At 53.9% G+C, this 12,313-nt stretch overlaps 2 protein-coding genes across 2 annotated transcripts in view; both read right to left on the bottom strand.

Annotated features, from left to right (window-relative positions):
• Positions 1-1,823: 1,823 nt before the first annotated feature.
• LOC114008483 (C-X-C chemokine receptor type 5-like) lies at positions 1,824-4,557 on the bottom strand. The gene is made up of 2 exons (XM_027773374.1): positions 4,542-4,557; positions 1,824-4,505 (listed from the first exon to the last, which is right to left on the bottom strand). Exons 1-2 carry the CDS (start codon positions 4,555-4,557, stop codon positions 3,406-3,408), a joined length of 1,116 nt encoding a protein of 371 aa, XP_027629175.1. The 3' UTR covers positions 1,824-3,405.
• Positions 4,558-4,925: 368 nt separating this feature from the next.
• Positions 4,926-12,313, bottom strand: part of LOC102502817 (C-X-C chemokine receptor type 5) — a 12,572-nt gene continuing 5,184 nt past the window's right edge. Inside the window, exon 2 of the mRNA XM_027773373.1 lies at positions 4,926-5,927. Coding sequence (XP_027629174.1) covers positions 4,926-5,927 — 1,002 coding nt within the window. The remainder of the gene's footprint in view (positions 5,928-12,313) is intronic.

Below are 12,313 nucleotides of genomic sequence, written 5' to 3'. Positions count from 1 at the left end.
TTCATTCCATTTTGGTCCCCAGGACTGTCCCCCCACCCCTCCCCATTTCTATGGAGCCTCTACTGTCCTGTGTCTTTGCATCTCCGCACCCACCCCCCGCACCCCCCAGCTATGCTTTGAGTCCCGTAGGATCCTTGGGGGAGAACAAGGAGAGAGGTCTCCACCCCTTCCTGCACTGCCTCCCGGCGCTCCATCTCTCCAGCTCCTCCTCTTGGTCTCCGCGTCTAGCCTTTCTCCTGTCTTTTCTGCCTCGTGTCCTCTCCCTGCCCATGTGGCTGACCCCCCCACCCCCACTCCTCGTGCAGGCGGCTGGCCAGGTGGGCAGGTGCCAGCCGCCACTGTAAATAGAGCCCTGCGCTTTCGTGCCGGTGTGTGTGTGTGCTGTATTTCTGTGTTTTGATAGAAGTCACAAAAAAAAGGATAAAAGAAACCCTTCCCCCTTCTTCAACTTATTGCCCTCCTCCATTCCCCTGGACCTGGGGACTTGCAGTCCTTCACACCCATCCCTTGTTTGCAGTGTCTCTGGGTCCCTAAAGGGTACCATTCCTGTCCCCTCCCCAGATGGTAAGATGACAGAGATGCCCCACACCTAACAAAGGTCAGACCACCCAGGTTCCCACCTGGTAAGCCCCCCAGGGCAGCAGCCCATCCCTGCCGAGTGACTGACTGAGGGGAAACCCGTGTGCACTCGCATGGGTGTTCGCCCACCCCAGGAATGTGGGGTCCTGCTTCCTACTGCGGATGTTTGAATGTCCCCTGCTGCTACATCTTAGCCAGAACTTGAAGTCCTTTGTCCCCACTCTGGGATGAAGGAAAGGAGGAAGAGGCAGTGGCTACTTTTGAGCCATGGCAGGGGTGGCTGCAGTAGCCCTGAGTCCAGGTCACTCCCCCCAACCCCCACCCAGGGCCCTGACACTAAATAGGCCACCATCCACTTCTTACCAAAGAAGGAAAGAACAGGGTTTGGCCCAGGCAGTCTGCCTCCCCTCCAGTCTCCTGCCTCCTGCCCTGAGGGTGGACCAGGGAAGGCGGAAGGTATTGGAGGGGCCCAGGACACCCCACCACTGCTCTCTGCCTGCCCACTCTGCCCGTGCCCTGCTGGGCTCAGCCACTGCCTCCCCTCAGCCCCTGCTCCTGCCCACCCCGCTGGTCAGAGCCGAAGCCATATACTGGGGACTGCCCCCCTCCTGGCCCCAGGAATAAAAGCATCTTCTCTTCCTTTCCTGCCTTGTGAAGTGGCAGGCAGTTCCCAGGCTAAGGCCTGCCTCCAAGGCCAAGGACCATTCCAGACAGGGTGTCTTCTTGCAGGCTCTGTCCCCGGGGCCCCTGCAGGGTCTGTCCCCACCCGCAGGGCCTGCCTGGCCTGCTTGGGCAGCTGTGTACAAAGGGAACTCGCTCCACTTCTCTGGTCTGGTGCTGTCCTCTTGGCCCACCGGCAGCCAGGCGCAGTGCTTCCTCTGGGGCCGGCTGCTTCCTGATGCCCCCAGCACCCCCAGGGGACTATGGTGGGGCCTCTGTCCTGGGCCTACCTGTCTCCATCCTGCCAGGCACTTGGCCTACCCTACCTCGGCCTGGTCCTGTGCCCATGAGCCCCCTGCCCCTCTCTCCAAAGTGTCCACTCTAAGCGGCTCCTGCCCTGGGGAGAGGGCTCAGACCGTAGAGGGCCCAGTGCCCTCCCGGTCCCCTCTCCTCTCCACTACTAGCTTCCCGAGGTGACCACCACAGGCCAGCCCCCTCCCCTTCATCCACGGCCATCCCCCAGCCATTTTGTACCATTATATAAATATATATATATATATAAATATAAATATATAAATACAATATGTGTAAACATCTTCTTGGTTTTTATTTTGAAACAATTTTTAGGCTTGTTCCGGGGGTCTCTGTGCTGCCTGTACTGTATTGACCTGTTTTATAGGTGCCTTTTTCTTAAAAAGAAAAAACGTAAAATTCATCCTCTTGCCTTTTTTGCTTTTACGTCTGATGCCCCCACTGCCCAGCTATAGGATACTGGGAGACAAAAAAAAGGGGTCCCAGGAGCTTCCTCAATGTTCCACTTCAAGGATACCCCTGGTCCACAGCCGTGGTTTCCCCAGTGGGGACCCCTAGAGAAGCTTGTGGGTTGGAGTGAGACCGAGCAACCCTGATGAGCTCTGGACACGTGGAGGGGACTTGACTCCCCACCCCCAGATCAGAGGCTGGTGTGAAGGAGGGAGAGCCCAGACTGCCTGACAGCACCTCCTGCCTCCGCCCAAGCCAGCCCTGAGCATGGAGAAGTTTCCTCTGGTTCCATCTGAGTGTCTGCTCTCAGGGGCAAGGCTGGGCTTCCTGGGGTCTGGGGACTTCCCTGCCAGGACTGCTGCTCACTCTGCCCTGCCTGGGTGGTGGTAGCAGGGGGAGCGACTCCCAGAGGGCTCTGTTAGTCTGTCTTACTCCTGGGGGAAAAGGGGGTGCTACATCTCCATTCTGACTCTTGGCTAAGTACCCTTTCTCTACGCTTCCACAGCCCTGGAGCTTATGGGGAGGTGGGCAGTGAGGGGATGAATCCACCTCCTTCACTGTCAGTGCTCCAAACCGACAAGATCCCCGTACTCTGCTGTCCACCCTGAGAACTCTGTCCCATCTCCATCTCGAACCTGGGCAGCACTGGGTTTGATTTATATTTGACTGTCTCTGGGGCTGGGGAAGTAGCGTTTTTTCCTCTGTTGGGCTCCTCTTCTGTGGGCTCAGCACTGGCTGGGCATTAGCCCTTCCTTAGGACTCTGCCTGCCCTCTGTCCTCGGTCTGCAGACCTCCTGACGACAGGGGGCGACCCAGAGCTGCTTCCGGCAGGGCTACCTGAACACCCGTCTGTTCTGAGCTCCCTGCTCAGTCAAATAGCTTCAGAGTTGGGGGCCTGGCAGGCCAGGATTTTAGGGACTGAGATGTGCGAAGGCCAGACAGCTGACAGCCACAGCTGGCTTTCCTCAGCCTTAACCTCCACTCGTGCCTTGGCGCTTAGCTTGTCCTGGCTTCATTCAGCAGGTGGAGTGGGAGGAGAGGTGGGAGGCCATGCTTATGATGGCAGAGTGCATGCTGGGAGGGATGTGCCTTTCCCTGTTGAGAGGGGCAGGAGTGAGTTGTTTTCCTGAGCCTTGGATAGTTAGGATGAGAGAAGGCGTGAGGGGTCCTCTCAGCCCATAGGATGCAGACACCCTTTGCATGGTCTCTGTGCTGCTTCTCCCGCCTGGGCTCCAGCCTAGCCCCAGGGTCAGCAGAGGAGCTGGCAGGGATGGTCTGGCAAGAAGGGCTTTCTCATCTAGCTGCCCCTGTGAGGACACTGCCAAGGTGACCTCTCAGCAGCCATCCAGACTCCCGTAGGAAGGGGTTCCAGTGTCACTGCAGAAACACAGGGGGCGCTGTGACCTAGAAGGTGGTGAGGGAGGTGGCGTTCTCTGACTCGGAGAGACTGCTCTTGCGCCAGCTGGGGAAGAGCTGGCACAAGGAGGCCGGGCCGGCACAGCCCAGCTTGGTCAGAAGCCTAGACAGGTCGCTGCGGAACTTCACACCGGCAAAGGTGTAGAGCATGGGGTTCAGGCAGCAGTGGGCCAGGCCCAGGAACTCGCACACAGTGATGGCCGCGGGGAGGTAGCCATTCAGCTCGCAGGTGTTGCCCACAGCCTTCAGCCTCGCCAGGGTGTCCAGGAAGATGACGATGTGATAGGGTAGCCAGCAGAGAAAGAAGATGCTCGTCACCAGGATGGCCACCCTGACCGCCTTCTGCCGCTGAGGGCGGCGCTGGGCCTGGCACAGCCGGTGCACCACCCCCACGTAGCACCAGCCCATCACCAGCATCGGCAGCAGGAACCCCCCGATGTGGTAGAGGAAGCGGGAGGCCAACAAGGCCTTGGTTTCGGCCTCGTTCTCTTGGGAGAAGGTGCAGCGCGGCAGGGAGTCATTGAGATGGGGCTGGCTGACCTTGGCAAAGAGGATCTCTGGCAGGGCAAAAAGGAAGCCGGCCAGCCAGATGGTCGCGCAGGTGATGTGGATGGAGAGGAGGCGGCGGTGGCGGTAGGCATGCACGGCGTGGACAATGGCCAGGTAGCGGTCCACGGCGATACAGGCCAGGAGCAGGCTGCTGCAGTAGAAGTTGATCTTGTGCAGAGCAATCACAATTTTGCAGAGGAAAGTCCCCAGGACCCAGCCCAGAGGGCCCTGGGCCACAGCGAAGGGTAGGATGAAGACTAGCAGGAGGTCGGCCACCGCCAGGTGGAACAGGAAGGTCTCGGTGGAGCTGCGAGTCTGCCGGTGCCGTTCCAGGATCACCAGCACCAAGATGTTGCCCAGCATACCCAGGAAGAAGATGAGGCTGTAGGCCACGGGCATGAACACAGCCTTGAAGGAGGTCAGCAGGGCCCCCTCAACTGTGGAGCAGAGATGATATTCCACCAGGGGTGTCTCTGTGCTGTCATTGTAGTTGGCTAATTCCTTGTACTGGAGGGGCAAGAAGACAGGAGGGTGAGGAACTGAGGACCCCTAAATCTCCTGTACATTTTCCTTACCCCTCCCACTTCCCATATGTCCCATGACCAAATTCCAGTTTTCCTTCGTTTATTTTTTTAAAGAGATCTTTGCTATAGGGCATGTGTGCTTGCCTGAGAGAGAGAGACAGAAAGTGAGAAATCACCCCCCCCATGGGGGATGGCCACACCACAGTCTCTTCTCCTCCATTCTCCTCTCGGGATCTTGGGTACACACGCACACACTCTCCGCATGGGTTTTAAGCTTCCAGGGCTGGGACTGAAACCATGGTCAACTATGTCCAGTGACATAACCATTGTGCCATATGCTGGTTCCCCTTAGTGTATTTTAAAAAATTATTTATTTATTCATTTATTTTAAATTTGACCAGAGAGAGAAAGAAAGCAAATCACCAGGTCTGGGACTCAAACCATGGAGGAGGCCGGGCCGGCACAGCCCAGCTTGGTCAGAAGCCTAGACAGGTCGCTGCGGAACTTCACACCGGCAAAGGTGTAGAGCATGGGGTTCAGGCAGCAGTGGGCCAGGCCCAGGAACTCGCACACAGTGATGGCCGCGGGGAGGTAGCCATTCAGCTCGCAGGTGTTGCCCACAGCCTTCAGCCTCGCCAGGGTGTCCAGGAAGATGACGATGTGATAGGGTAGCCAGCAGAGAAAGAAGATGCTCGTCACCAGGATGGCCACCCTGACCGCCTTCTGCCGCTGAGGGCGGCGCTGGGCCTGGCACAGCCGGTGCACCACCCCCACGTAGCACCAGCCCATCACCAGCATCGGCAGCAGGAACCCCCCGATGTGGTAGAGGAAGCGGGAGGCCAACAAGGCCTTGGTTTCGGCCTCGTTCTCTTGGGAGAAGGTGCAGCGCGGCAGGGAGTCATTGAGATGGGGCTGGCTGACCTTGGCAAAGAGGATCTCTGGCAGGGCAAAAAGGAAGCCGGCCAGCCAGATGGTCGCGCAGGTGATGTGGATGGAGAGGAGGCGGCGGTGGCGGTAGGCATGCACGGCGTGGACAATGGCCAGGTAGCGGTCCACGGCGATACAGGCCAGGAGCAGGCTGCTGCAGTAGAAGTTGATCTTGTGCAGAGCAATCACAATTTTGCAGAGGAAAGTCCCCAGGACCCAGCCCAGAGGGCCCTGGGCCACAGCGAAGGGTAGGATGAAGACTAGCAGGAGGTCGGCCACCGCCAGGTGGAACAGGAAGGTCTCGGTGGAGCTGCGAGTCTGCCGGTGCCGTTCCAGGATCACCAGCACCAAGATGTTGCCCAGCATACCCAGGAAGAAGATGAGGCTGTAGGCCACGGGCATGAACACAGCCTTGAAGGAGGTCAGCAGGGCCCCCTCAACTGTGGAGCAGAGATGATATTCCACCAGGGGTGTCTCTGTGCTGTCATTGTAGTTGGCTAATTCCTTGTACTGGAGGGGCAAGAAGACAGGAGGGTGAGGAACTGAGGACCCCTAAATCTCCTGTACATTTTCCTTACCCCTCCCACTTCCCATATGTCCCATGACCAAATTCCAGTTTTCCTTCGTTTATTTTTTTAAAGAGATCTTTGCTATAGGGCATGTGTGCTTGCCTGAGAGAGAGAGACAGAAAGTGAGAAATCACCCCCCCCATGGGGGATGGCCACACCACAGTCTCTTCTCCTCCATTCTCCTCTCGGGATCTTGGGTACACACGCACACACTCTCCGCATGGGTTTTAAGCTTCCAGGGCTGGGACTGAAACCATGGTCAACTATGTCCAGTGACATAACCATTGTGCCATATGCTGGTTCCCCTTAGTGTATTTTAAAAAATTATTTATTTATTCATTTATTTTAAATTTGACCAGAGAGAGCAAGAAAGCAAATCACCAGGTCTGGGACTCAAACCATGGCTGGCCATATGGGAGTGTCCAGCACCTTAACCATCATGCCACCTGCTGGTCTCCTCCTTAGTGTTTTCTTGAACTTTGTCTTTTTTAACTTCAGTCTTTCATCTGTGGAAGAGACTGAGTTCTTCACAGATGGAAGGAGATTTATGGTGTGGGCCTGCTTTGTAAGCTGTAGGGCTGTGTACCTGGAAGAGAAATCGTGTCCTCAGGTATGGAAGGCTGTGGACTCGGGCAGCGAGAATTAAGACTTTGATTTTTGGAATGGGTCTGGTTGGGACAAGGAGCCATTTGATCTGATTCTGAACACAATAGTAGGTCCTAAAAGCTAGGATCCTTGGGGCCAGCAGGTGGTTTGGTGGTTAGGTAGGGGTGCTGGACTCCCACATGGTTGATCATGGTTTGAATCCTGGATCTGATGGCTTGCTTTCTCACTTTTTCTCTCTCTCACTCTGTCCCTCTCTAGTCAAAAATATATAAGTACATAAAGTTTAAAAAAAGTTCTTTTTTTTTTTTTTTTTTTTCAAAAAAAGCTAGGATTCGCCTGGACGGGCAGTGGAGTGGGGCAGGGGTGGCGTTGGTGCAGATGCGGTCTGTTGGCTGGCTTCCTCTGGATTTTTCTCCCTAATTGCCTTCATTATCATGGAAATTGGAGTAATAGCTTCTACCTGGTTTAATCCCCACAGCAAACTCAAGACATGTCCTATTCCCTTTCCCTTTATATTTATTATTATTTTTTTACATGTAATCACAGTACGTATTTATGGCATGCAAAATGAATTTGCCCAGCACGAATACACCGCATACGAGTCCAGTCAGAGATATTCCCATACACGTCACCAACAAATAATTTTCATTTCTGTGTCTGTTACATGTTTTGCTTTTTTCTCCTTCTCTCCCTCCCGCGCCCCCCCACTGCCCACCACCCTCCCACACTGTCTCCAGTATCCACGGTTATTCTTCAGGCTTTTCATATTCCTGGGCTTTCAGTTTCTGCCACAGCCGGCAGACGTTCGGTGTCATGGTCCTGTCTTAGATGCCACTCGCTAGAGATCAGGTTTTTTTGAACCCACGTTTATCTCCCTCCAGAGTCAGTCCTTCCACCCCCACACAGACCACCGCCAGGGCTTCCTCTCTAGGCTGTGAGCGCAGGAAGCTGCTCCCTGCCGTGTCCCATCCCTGGCAAACTTCCCGGGCCAAGGAGGGCTGGGGAGCAGAGAGGCCAGAGTGAGGGATCACAAGGAGGCCGGCATGGAGGAGGAAGCCTGCTCACAGAGAAGGGGGCGTGCCCACCTCCGCTCCGGAAGCTCCCTCCCTCCGCCTCCCACCTGCCCTCCTCCTCCTCTCTCCATCGCTGCTCAGGTTGTTTACCAGTTAACCACAAAGGAAGACCCGGTGCCTGTTTTCATACCTTTCACTCACAGCTGTCCTCTGCACCTGCTCCTCGTCCCCAGCTCTGTTCTTCCCACCCTCCCCTAATCAACCCCCTCCCCAGGCAATTCAAAACCCATTAGAACCAACTTAAGTGGCTCCGAACCCTCCTCCCCCCCAGGTAGAGGATGGGATGGGGTACCCTGTCCCCAGGCTCTGGGTGGTCTCTTGTGGCCCCTCCTTCAGGGGAGTGAGGGTCCCTTGTAAGCAAGGAGTGGTGGCCCTGGCTACCTGTCACAGGGTTTAATGTCCCCTCCCTTGGCCCCAGCTGTGGGTCATGCACTCACCTTCTGGGGTGGGCAGACCAGTCCCTGCCCCAGGTCTTTCCTCTGGTCCCTGGAGCAGGTGGCTCTGTGAGAAGGGGCTGGGATCCCATTAGAGCAATGTCAAAGCCCTCCACCCCACTCACCGCGTCCCTCTGTGGGCTCCTCTGTCCAGCCCTTCTTCCCTGATGCTTAGGAGCCTACAGCGCCACCACCGCTCTACTCTGCCCACCTCCTGCTCAGAGGACAGGGGGTTTCCACCACACACACCCCTGCACATCACCATCCTGCTGAGAGTCCTTCGTGGGTTCCCTATCACCTATAAGCATCCCTCGTGGTTTTCTTTTCTTTTTGTCCTTATCGTTTTTCTCAATTTCACATTGAATAACAAAGCCAATTGTAAGAAACGTCACATTTGAGATGATGTTCATCAATAGCAGATTGGAGTGAGCCAAAATCACAGCATTCATACGATGGAATACAAGGAAGTACTTGGAGGTCTGGGGCCAACAGGTGGTGTGGAGGTTAAGGTTCTGGGTCTCACATGGCCAACTGCATGGTTCAAGTCCCGAATCTGGTGGCTCAAAACACACACTGGACACATGTGTGTGCATACCCAAAATCCTGAAAGGAGAGTGGAGGAGAAAACTGGCCATTTCAGTGTGTGGCCATCCCCCTGGGGGGTGAGTTATCACTCCCCATCTCTTTATCTCTCTCTAGTGAATGCACACACCCTATGGCAAAACCAGGAAAAAAAAAAAAAAGGCCCAACTCAATCCCATCTTCCTACACCCTTCCTAGTTCCTTTCACTTGAGGTTGCATTCACCCTTCTTACTCTGTGGGCACATTTTTTACAGTCCTTAGGCTGGAATGTCCGTGTCCTCACTGAGTGGTGAGCTCATGGGGGACGAATCAGATGGGTGGTGCATCACTCCACAAGCAGCTTCCCAGAGAAGGCCAGGCCTTGGTTTTGTTTTTAGAATTATTTTATTTAACTGTATTTGCTTACTTATTCAATTATTTTTAATTTGACCAGAGAAGGACAGAGAGCAAGAGAGAGAGAGAGAGAGAGAGAAAGCAAGCCACCAGGTCTGGGACTCAAACTGTGGTCGACCATATGGGAGTCCAGTGCCCTTAACCACCACACCTCCTGCTGGCCCCAGACCAGGCCTTTCTATTATGAGGCTGCAGGTCACCCCTCTCTGGGCTCAGTGGGGACCCAGACACTCCTTTGTGTCCTGCAATTCCTGTCTCCCCCCCAGGATCAGTGACTGTCTTAGATCCCTCCTTCCCTATTTAGGATTTATTTCCAATATTATCATGGAATAAAACTATTTGACTCTTTTAAAAAATAAATTTATTTATTAATATTATTATTTTAATTTGCTACAGGGCACGTGCACTCACCAGAGAGAGGGGGAAGGTGAAAAAGCAACCCACTGGGTCCAGGACTTGAACCATGGTCGGCCATCTGGGAGTCTAGCACCTTAACCACCACATCACCTGCTGGCTCTTAAGATGGTACTTTAGGGACCAGCAGGTAGAGTAGTGATTGAGGTGTTGGATTTCTACATGGCTGACTGAGGTTTGAGTCCCAAATCTAGAAGCTTGAAAATCACAATAGATAAATAAATAAATGTTAAAAAATTGAAAAAGATGGTACTTCAAAAAGTTTGTGAAGAGAACCAGCAGTTAGCGTAATGGCTATCTATGTCACTGGACTCCCATGTAGTCAACCGCGGTTCGCGTCCCGGACCCGGTGGCTTAAAACTCACACCAGGTGCGTGTGCGTGCGTGCCCAAGATCCCGAGAGGAGAATGGAGGAGGAGGGATTGCCGTGTGACCATTCCTGCTGGGGGGTGTGATTTCTCACTTTCTGTCTCTATGTCTCTCTCTGTCTGTCTGGGGAGTGTACGCGCCCTATAGCGAAACCCTCTCAAAAAAAAAAAAGTTTGTGGAGGGCCAGCAGGTACAGGATCCCACAATGTCTGACTCAGTGGCTTGAATAACATGCTAGAGTGGTAGGGTGGGGAGACCAGCAGATGGCGTAATGGTTACATCACTGGACTCCCACATGGCCAACTGTGGTTTGAGACCCAGCCCCAGTGGCTTGAAAAATACACCAAGGATGTGTATGTGTGTGCCCAAAATCCCATGAGGAGAATGGAGAAAAAGGGATTACAGAGTGGCCATGCCCCCTGGGAGGGTGCCTTCTCACTTTCCCTCTCTTTGTTTCTGGTGAGCTCATGTACACTATGGGGGAAAAAAATCTATGGAAAAATGGAATGAAAATGTAAGTTTATTACAATACAAATTTTAAAATAATCTATGCACATACATTTTCCAGGAAATTTTTGAAGACCCCCTTGTACTGGGATTCAGCAGAAGATGAAGGAGGTGAGTAGTCTCCCCACAGGGTAAAGTGGCTCAGCAGAGGGAGGGGAGGTGCAGGCCTGGAGATGGAGGTGGGGGTGGCTGGACTCCACCACTTCCTCCCTGGGCACTGGTTGGAGCCTATTGCCCTTCCGCCAGGGAAGGGCCTAAGTGTGGCCATCCTGTGTGACCCAGAGACTCTGTATGGCATCTACTTGATTCTTTTATTTATTTATTTTTTGGATCTTTTTTTTGCTATAGGGTGTGTGCGCTTGCCAGAGAGACAGAGACAGAAAGCGAGAAATCACCCCCCACGGGGGATGGCCATGCTGCAATCTCTTCTCCATTCTCCTCTCGGGATCTTGGGCACGCACGCACACGCGCCCGGCGTGAGTTTAAGCCACCAGGTCCGGGACTTGAACCATGGTCAACTACGTGGGAGTCCAGCGACATAGCCATTATGCTAACTTCTGGTCCCGCATCTACTTGATTCTTTTATTTATTTATTTTTTGGATCTTTTTTTTGCTATAGGGTGTGTGCGCTTGCCAGAGAGACAGAGACAGAAAGCGAGAAATTTCCCCCTGCCCCCCAGGGAGGATGACCATGCTGCAATCCCTTCTCCTCCATTCTCCTCTCAGGATTTTGAGCCTGCACACATGGCCAGTGTGAATTTTAAGCTGCCAGGTCTGGGACTTGAACTGCGGTTGACTATGTGGAAGTTCAAAGACATAACCATTATGCCATCTGCTGGTCTCAACATCCACTCAGTTCTTGCCTCCCTAAAGCATCCAGACTAATCAGCTAGCTGTTCATTTAAAGTCAATGCAGTGGGACATCTCTCAGGGCCCACACGTCCTGAGAAAGCAGCTTTAGAGAAGGGTTGGAGGGGTCTGTCTCTTCTTCCTTGCCAAGAGGTATTTGGCAAAGTGCTCAGGCAGAGAGGGGAGATAGGAGGAAGCTGGTTTGAGGGGTGCTAGGAGCTGGCAATGCATCTCAGCAGAAGGTGTCAAACAGACATTCTGGGGCCTTGGGAGTGGCACTGTTAAAGCCACTTCCCATAACAGGGGTTCTGGCACCCCCGCCTTCCCCTAAATCATGGAGAGAGGCACTAAAGCAGGGTTGGCTCTGGCTGAGCGGATGTTGGGGAACTGGGAATCCCGTGCACCATGGGGTATGTGGTGCCGAAGGGAGACCCCAAGGCTCGCATTGGGGAGCATAGCGTGGCAATTCAGAAGAGCGGCTTACTCATCCTTGGATTTAAAAACTCGCAGGAGCTCAAGGCTCTGGCGCGCACACACTAAGAGCAACACGCACCCCGTGCCCAGACACACATGCCCAGATCAGCAGTGGCACAGGTCGGCACTCGGCAGACAGCAGCTTACACATTGCCACAGGGCACGTGCACTTGCCGGAGAGACAGAGAGATAAAGTGAGAAATCACCCCCCCAGAGGGTGGCCATGCCGCAATCCCTTCTCCTCTATTCTCCTCTCGGCATCTTGGACATGCACAGGAGCACGCCCAGCATGAGTGTCAAGTCACTAGGTCCAGGGCTTGAACTGTGGGAGTCCAGCACTTTAACCACTACACTACTTGCTGGCCCAGGACCAGGGACTCTTGCTCAAAGAAGGCAAAAATCTTCCTGGCATGCGCCCTATAGCAAAAACCTAAAAAAAAAAAAAAAAAAAAAAAAAGCGCCAAAAACCACAATGACCAGAATGAGGCTGAGCACAACCTCTGTGAGCTCCGGGGCAGCAGTGGGGCCTAGAACAGGGTCTGGGTGTGGAGGGAGAAGGGGAGGATGAGATTAGAGGCAACATGGGCTGGGCCTGAGTGGCGGGATCTACAATATTAGATATTAC

Source organism: Tupaia chinensis, unplaced genomic scaffold, assembly GCF_000334495.1.
Source record: "Tupaia chinensis unplaced genomic scaffold, TupChi_1.0 Scaffold000348_1, whole genome shotgun sequence".
Classification (NCBI taxonomy): domain Eukaryota; kingdom Metazoa; phylum Chordata; class Mammalia; order Scandentia; family Tupaiidae; genus Tupaia; species Tupaia belangeri.
The sequence above is the reverse complement of the archived record's forward strand: the minus strand, read 5'-3'. Positions and strand labels throughout refer to the sequence as shown.